General features: G+C 38.1%; 1 protein-coding gene across 1 annotated transcript; it reads right to left on the bottom strand.

Annotated features, from left to right (window-relative positions):
• Positions 1 to 4387: 4387 nt before the first annotated feature.
• Positions 4388 to 7469, bottom strand: LOC137726132 (3',5'-bisphosphate nucleotidase AHL). Its single transcript, XM_068465007.2, has 3 exons — positions 7005 to 7469; positions 5115 to 5802; positions 4388 to 5022 (listed from the first exon to the last, which is right to left on the bottom strand). Exons 1-3 carry the CDS (start codon positions 7336 to 7338, stop codon positions 4719 to 4721), a joined length of 1326 nt encoding a protein of 441 aa, XP_068321108.2. The 5' UTR covers positions 7339 to 7469; the 3' UTR covers positions 4388 to 4718.
• Positions 7470 to 8335: the final 866 nt, after the last annotated feature.

Raw genomic sequence — 8335 nt, 5'->3', positions numbered from 1 at the left:
GAGGAATATATACAAGGGGAGGATTGTGGTGGCGGTCGTGGTGGTGGGGAAGGGAAAAAAAAGGCATTAATTGAGAGGGTGTTGGACAGTTACGTAGAGGTCGTCTAATGAATGGGGTGTAGGTTGGGTGCCATTATTATCCATCTTTTACTCTTTTATTTGGATAAAATGTTTTTTATTTTGGTATTATGTAATAAGTTAGGCCAAGGTGAGCTTTTGCGCAACATAAAATTGCTCTTTTATGAATCGTGATCGAAATCTCACAAGTTCAAGCTGTAGAAACAATTTTTTTTGTAAAGTAAAAATAAGATTGCATACGATAAACGTCTCCCTTGACCCTCGCAAAGTAAAGAGCTTTGTTGGTTTGAGGTAATCCTTTTATATAGTAAGTTACACACATAAAGTTTGGTCCACGTAATAAGTGACAATGTGGTATATGTTCACATTTTGTTTTTGATGGAGCCCCACTTGAAGTTCTTGTAGGTCGGTCGTATTTGGTTGTTATATTATCAATACAGACAAATGTATTGTAGATGGATACTCGGTATCTGCCAAATTATACACTTTCGTTTCTATTGAGTTGGTTTGGATTGTAAGCTTGTGGATGACAACAAGATGATAGGCATGGCATAGGGATTACATGTTGTTGGCGCTTATTTGATTAATTGCTAGATTTTGGTCATGTCTCTTGATGGTTGGTTTCTTGTCAAATCTCTCCAATTTGATGTCTTGTTTCTCCAATTCTGGTTTTTTAATTTTGTTAGAAATAAAATCCGTATATAGATGAATCGTTGATGAAAGGAGTTCTTGCGTACGACTACAAATAATCTAGGGGAAATAAAAATACAGAAGAATTATAATTTGTGTAGTGCTGCACAAACACGTGGTCTGACAAATTGTATAGCAGATATTTAAGAGGGACAAGGATTGTCTATCCTCCCATTTTCGGTGCCCTCTCGTGCCCTTCTATTTGTGTGATCACGGTTAAGTCACGTCAATATTTTATATTACTATTCATTTTTGTCTTATTATCTTTATAAAAAAGTAATATAAAATGTTGACGTGGCTTAAATAGGAGGGCATGGGAGGGCATTGGAAGTGGGAGGGCAAACAATCCTTGTCCATTTAAGAGAGGTAGTGTACGTAGTGCAGAGACTGAGAACGATGGAGTTAGAATCGGGTGTTCTCACAAGAGTCATAGCAACATCATAAAACACTGAACAAATTAATCTGGCTAACTTCCAATCAGCATTTCATTTAAGATGACGGTGCCTTCTTATTGGGTCACGAGCACATGATGCAAATCGATCTGCACTTCAAAGGCTCTCTGCATTTGGTGGGAAAGTAAGGCATGCACCACCTAAGCATATACTATGTATTCCATTCATATAATTCTATGAGATTGTTTCAATTATTGTTTAATTTGCAATGTGAAATCAAATTCTTTTTAGCTCTTCAAACACGTGACACACAAATATTAGACGATGACACGCTTAAGGCATTAAGATTGAATACTGGTTGCATGAACGAATCTCTCGTCCTAAGGTACGGTAGTTCACCCGATATAATGGGGTAATGCTGGATTTTGATGTTCTAACTTCTAGAATCGGGTTTTAACTTTAAAGGAATGCAGTAATCTTGGAAGCAAGTCCCGGGCTATATCTTAAGATTCATCACGGCCCTAAACCCTAAACTCTAATTTCTGTTGGAACTTACTTGTGTTATGTGGGACTGCCAGTCCCACATTGCCCATACACCTTTTGGAACAACTCTTTATAAGTGAGTTATAGTTTGAATTGAATTGGGCCAAAGCCATGGACCTTGGGCCTTAGACTTGGAGAGTTTGAGTGTATATATTAAATGTCAAAGATGGGCCTTGGGCCTTGGGGCTCGGATGGACGAAAAACACAAGTTACGTTTTTGATTTTTTGGATTCAGTTTTCCCGAAACAGTTTCATTCAGTTTTTAAATTGAATGAACAGTTGCATTCGGTTTTCTTTTTAACAAAAACTGATAAGCATGAACGGTTGGGGAAGTTTATATGATGCCATTATATATATGGTTTGCATTACAGAAACAGAATACAATTCACATAACCATTCCTCTATTTTTCCGCTGAGAACAACACAACCAATTCGCCAAGAATCCGAGTTCTAGTGCAAGAACTTGGATTAGATAGTTGTATCCTGCAAGATAGACGTCCAAGGACTGCTGCACTGGTGTAGGGACGAATTTCTGTCTTAGGAGATTGCTTCTGCAAGCCTCTATCTGCAAGAAACAAGTCAGTGATTTGTGTGTTTATATATAATCTCATTAAGTGTTTATGTTCTAATATATTGTGTTTGTAGTTGATCTTTTACATTTGAAATAAAACTGTGCAAATTTTATATATAATATACACTTGACGTTTGATTGGTTCTAATAATTTCTAGGGTGTATGATTAAGTAAGCGTTGCTGTGATAGGATGGACCAAATATGGTGATATTCACTTTGATAGCCAAAGCATCCTTTTCGACCTCTATAAAATGGTGGCGCCATGCCAACAAGGATCCTTACTTTGCGAGGGTCGTGGATTGGGGGGAGAGGAGTGGAGGAGAACATCTATCAGCATACCATTGTTTTATAAAGTGGTCATTTTCACAACTTAAACCCGTGACTTTTGGTTAAAAAAAAAGTAACATTTCCATCGCCAAGCCTTGCCCTCTGTTTTCAACTTCTATATGTATATATATAATCTACGCATGCAAATGCAATCCAATGTATGTACTTATCAAACCCTACCTATGCCTGTTTTGGTACCACTACACATTACACCCCTCGGGTCTTAGACTTGCCTAGACAATCTTGAAGCACATATTCTCCAATATCCACCCTTGAATGTTCCTATTTCATTAGGCCGGTTATATTGATCGATAGCCTAGAATTCAAACAAGTTTTGCCAAACTTCTAATTTTCAAGCTTCAATGTGGCTGTCAAAGGTGTCAATACATTGGGGTCCATGCTTAAGCCTAGGGTAGTGGTCACTACTTACAAAGTCTTCATAACACGTAACAACTTTGATCAATATTTAAAAAAAAATTAAAGAAAAATACGGGTCATTTAATATTACAAGAGACAGAGATTCAGGGTAAAAGAAAATAGATGAAGACATAGAAAGACTTAGAAAGAGTCTTTAAGAAAATACATGAAGCTCTTGGGACTAACAAAAAACTTGATGCAAAATCAAGCGTAGTGACGTTTTACAATTCATACAGCCGATCCCACTAGCTTTGTTGTTGTTGTATTTAATATTACAGTCTAATAGTATTTCTCGTCATTTATAAATGAGAAGTTTTATATTCAAATTTGGTGAATAACGATTTGATAATGTCTTTCGACTGTCATTGGAAGATCTTGAGTCTTGGACAACCAGATTGCATGTCAAGTAGTCAAGAGGAGGAGCTGAGTAATTAAAGTTGGAGGGCCGACCACGTTTATGATCATTTTGACTTTAAGTCCATACAGATAGACGTCTCTCAAGTCTCGAACTCCCAAAAGAATTAAAAGAACAACTTGTTTTGCATCCCCCAACCCCAAGAGCTAGGTCAGATATGTTTATCTTTGAAAGTGAGTTTTGCTATCTGTCTTGCTTCTGCAAATGTGAGAATTTATGGTGTGCTTAATTTGATCTTAATCAAACGTAATGACAACTTTTTCATCCATTTAGCTTATTTATTGTACAACAAATTACTTTAATGTCATGCTTAATTATAAATTCACGCTACACAGCTCGATCTAGTTAAATATCTCTTTCTCCATTGTGCTGACAACCACTTGTCTACAAGTTAAAAGATTTGATGTCGGTTGCCATTAAGAAGATTGATGACTTGTATAACTAGTTGCATATTTTTCAAAAACACAGTTGCAATTTACTTCAACTTCTGCTTGTGCGTGCTTCATCATCTGTCGCAATCTCAGACTCTTAGTGTCTCTCTCGCAGATGTGGGTGCCTTGTTTAATCTCAAGGCGACGATCACTACTTGGGATGCCGAGTGCGTTATACCCTCCTTCACAAAAGGTTATGGTACAAGATTAACGTTGTGTGATATAATAACTAATTGACGTGTTATAATACATATGAATTAGTTATCACATATCGTGTTTTGTTACTACAGATCATTACAAAGTGGGAAGAGTCGTTTTTATGCATTCAGTGTGGTTGACTTGTAACTAAGACATCATCCTTGTTGCATCAGACACTAGAATAACACTTTAGATGAGTTAGTAACATGTAGAGATAACACGTGGTGTTACAATTACAATCAAAGTTGCTTCAAAAAAATGTTATCGTTTTTCTTTTCCTTCTTACTTTTCTTCCCTTTTGTTGGGTCTGTTTGGGCCAAATAGTTCAGCAATGTCTCTGCCATCGGATTCCAATTCAATACATTTTACATTACTTGACCCATATCACAGTTTCTCTAAATTGCAGCCCAGGCTGCTAGGAGAGACTTATTGATTACCTTAAAGCATATTGGAACACAGGCTAAGATGGTCAAGCATGAACTTTGTACATATACTTCTGCATTTTCCCCTAGTATTTCTGCCGATGCAAAATTCAGATAAATAAAGAACACAAAATTGAAAACAATAATTTACAATTTTTGTACGATCTCGGGTAATGTAATGGCTAAGGAGTTGTGTTTTCATTGATGTTAAGCACCATCAGCAGACGTTTTTTTTATAGACTGGAGGAGTCCCAGCTAGCATCAACCGCCTCGATGATCTTGTCATGTAGATTGGCTCCAGCACTAGCAACTACGCCTCGATCAAGACCTTCCAAGTATATGCCCTTTGAAAAGTCCAGTGGACGCCCTCCGGCATCTGTAACCACCCCACCAGCCTCTTGTATGATAACAACACCGGCTGCGTGATCCCAAATCTTCTCCTTGTAGCCAGCCTTTGAAAACTTCATAAAAATCTCGGCATCCCCACGAGCTATGGCTGTGTACTTCACCATGCTGTATACTCGCAGTGGCTGCTTCCTGCAGTCACAATAACATTTGTGCATTTTATCACATACCTGTAGGATGTAACATCTATAGCAAAGAGAGACGAAACTTTAAAAATGTGGTACCTAAGCCCAACGCTGTGAGCTAGCCCTTCTGTGAAGGAATGACTCGAATTTGCCTTCTCAACAGGTTCACAAAATGTTGCCAGTGATGGATTATCTATGGTGGACACTCGGACAGGTTTTGCAGAGTTTGGCCACACTAAATTCTTGTTTACATGGAGCAGCGGTTGCATCCAAGCCTCGCCGCTGCCTCTTCTAGCATAAAGCACACAGCCTTTGTCCCAAGATTCTGACGTTGGTGGTGTCAATTTAGATATCATCCTATGATACCGGTGATGATAATTGAGCCATTCCTTTCTCATTGGGTAATTAGGACAGCCAAGAACCCCAAGCACAACTTCTCCATCCTCTATTAAAGCCAGAGCTATTGCATATTGGTCACCGCGTACAAAACCCAACGTGCCATCAACAGGGTCAAGTGTCCAAAATCTCCCAGCAGGGCCTCCAAGTGAGTTGCACCGACTGATGGCTTCAAGAACCTCTGTAGTCCCAAGGGCCATTTTCGGACTTTTAAGCCCAAAACGAGGCGCTTCAGCTAGACATTCGTTTACAGTTTTCACTACATCTTTTAGTATTCCACCTGCCTTTGCTTTGGACAAATTTTGAATATCTTCTTCAGCAATAATGGACACGTTGCTGCTCCCAAAAGACTCTGACAGTATCCAGCTCACAGTTGCTTGGACGCTCCAATCTGTTTGCATGATACGGTCAAGAGAGGACAAGGACATGTATTAAACTAGATTCATCTTTATTGGCCATAAAACTGCACCCAAAAAGTTGAAATTCCTACTCCATGATGGACCATCGACATGATAACAAGTTTAAAACTCAATACAATAACAGGGAAAGTACTATTTTGTAAGTTAAATCCATGGAGAGATGTCCAGGGCCATAAACTGGTATACCAGCAACTACTTCATAAGACTGGTGCTAAATATTCCAGCTTCTCTTTCAGAAGCGTTCTTTTCGTGTTGAAAGCTAACTGTTCCAAATTGTAAAGATAGGATACTGACATAAAAAGCAAATTGGGCATGATTTTCCTCAATTAAGAATCCAAGTTTGAGCGGACAAACAACGATTACTAGGCATATGAGACGTTAGACTAGAGTATTCTTGATGTTCTAAAGAAATAACCACAATGAAGTAAGATGATTAAGAGAGAAGGGGTGTGAGGGAGATTTTGTGAGGAGATAGAGATGAAATGTCTCAGTCCTACAATAAAACGACACGTTTTAAGTATAATGTTCAGTTTTGTTATGATTTAACACATCTTAGAGGAAAACATAACGACTGCCTTCGAAGGTAGAAAGACTGAGTGCTGGAAGACACTGCGAGATAAGGGCTTATGCTGCCACTATGCTTGGTCCAAAATGCAAGTTGTGCCTTACAGAGATTCTGCACTCTAAAAGGCGGCAACAACTTTAGACAAAAACATATCCATATATTCAAATTCAAGGAATAACATAACATAGGATAGGACTAAGATATAATGTCCTTTGCAGGTCCTGATATGAGTTTTGCGCGTAGGGTTCAACATTTCATCACACATTTTGCAAGTTTGTCAAAGGGTGAAGGTGGATTATGATAAAAAAACATTGAAAAACAAAGCTTGCTGCTGATGCAGAGAGGGATGCAGAAAGGAGGCATCTGTCAAGTTCCTCTAAGGAAACTGTGACTAGCAGCATCACTCCTTTTCCATTATTCAACGTGTTTTAACTTCAAGAAGTCATAATTTTCCAAAAGAACAAACTTTAATAACAATTTCTTCAAATCCAAAGAAATTCTCAAAGAATCATAACAAGTGAAATCTAAATTAAACCCAAATAACCAAAATCAACACTAATTCCAAATTCAAGTATTACTGAAACAAAAAAGGTTAGAGATTCAACTGACCTGCAATAGTGACAGGGGAATTGTCGTCTTTGGATTGGACCCCATCGCCGTTCTTCGAAATCAAACTGTTCTGAACCCTCTGGCAGAGAGAGCAAGCCAACTGCACAGCTCTGACAGCCACATCCAATTCCTGGGAGTAATTTTTCACAGGCTCCGGGGCCAAAAGACTCGAAGTTTTCAGGTCCTCCATTACAGAGAAGGATCGGGTTTTCCCGAACTTGGATAAGCAGTAGCCAAGTTTCCCTGAAAAGTTGAGGTGGGTTTTGTTGCTGCGTATGAAGTTGTTGTTATTCCATATTTCAAGTCCCAAATTGTGTGAGATTTTTATAGCCATGGTTGAAGAACGTTGTGTTTGCGTGTGAGAGTGAGAGTGAAAGTGAAAGTGTGAGTTTTGTGTGGATTTGGGGTGTGGGTTTAGGTGACGTTGGAAGGGTGGCAACAAAAAGGGTAATGAATGGAAGGTGATAGATCATGATTGGATGAGGGCCTTGCTTTATTTATAGGGATTTGGATCCTCTCCAGAGCCCAAGAAGACGATTCTCCTGACCAACACACGTGGATCGTTAAATTTTCATCCAACGATTATGATTATTATAACTTTAAAGGGATTCTCCTGTTTGTAACCGTTGGATAAAAATTCAAATTTGCCCATATATGTTGGTTAGGAGGATCCTCTCCTTTTTACGGTTGGACATTAATGTAGGGTGTTGCTGTCCACAAAGATGGTCATTCCTCTCATTCTTGTGAAACTCATTTTCAATATGATCATTGGATTTTCTACGTGGAATAATCTACTGTGATGCTTTCAGGTTTTAACATAAAATTAATTGGCTATATGAAAAGTATTTGATCTTCCTTATAAGTCCATACATTTTCATTTCTCGATGGTGAAGTAAGCCTAAGCTCATAAGCTTATTATCCTAGGTCGAAACAAGTTGATACGATTCTTTTTTTTTAACGTCCTCGTGTCCCTTCCTCTCATCAGGGTGGGATTCATTCTCAACAATCCATGCATCTTTTTTAACTTTCACATGCTTCCTGTTAATTTATGTCATTTTAATTTTTTAATTCATTTGATTTGATGGTCAGATATTGAACAAGATACGTCGAATATAAAAGAGTGTATAAGTAGTATCACCTTTAATAAGTACATGAGAGTTTAGCTAAGAATAAGTTATAAATACAAAAAGTATTTTTACTTGAACAATATTTAGGTGCACCTTTGGTTTAAGAAAAACTAATGAGGTGGATCGATCACGTAGTTGGGAAGTCCAACTCTCACAAAATTATGAGACGTCTAGTATTTTGATCCCTGATTTTAAGATGATCTC

This window comes from Pyrus communis, chromosome 5 (assembly GCF_041283825.1).
Source record: "Pyrus communis isolate YQ-2024b chromosome 5, ASM4128382v1, whole genome shotgun sequence".
NCBI classification, from domain to species: domain Eukaryota; kingdom Viridiplantae; phylum Streptophyta; class Magnoliopsida; order Rosales; family Rosaceae; genus Pyrus; species Pyrus communis.
This window is presented reverse-complemented; position numbering and strand designations above follow the sequence as displayed.

Excerpts from the sequence above, each read along its gene's own strand:
- LOC137726132 (XM_068465007.2), bottom strand. The coding sequence starts at position 7,338 with ATGGCTATAAAAATCTCACACAATTTGGGACTTGAAATATGGAATAAC. Across the intron at positions 5,803-7,004 it reads TTCCCCTGTCACTATTGCAG|ATTGGAGCGTCCAAGCAACT; the intron begins GTCAGTTGAATC and ends TCATGCAAACAG. Across the intron at positions 5,023-5,114 it reads GCTCACAGCGTTGGGCTTAG|GAAGCAGCCACTGCGAGTAT; the intron begins GTACCACATTTT and ends TTGTGACTGCAG.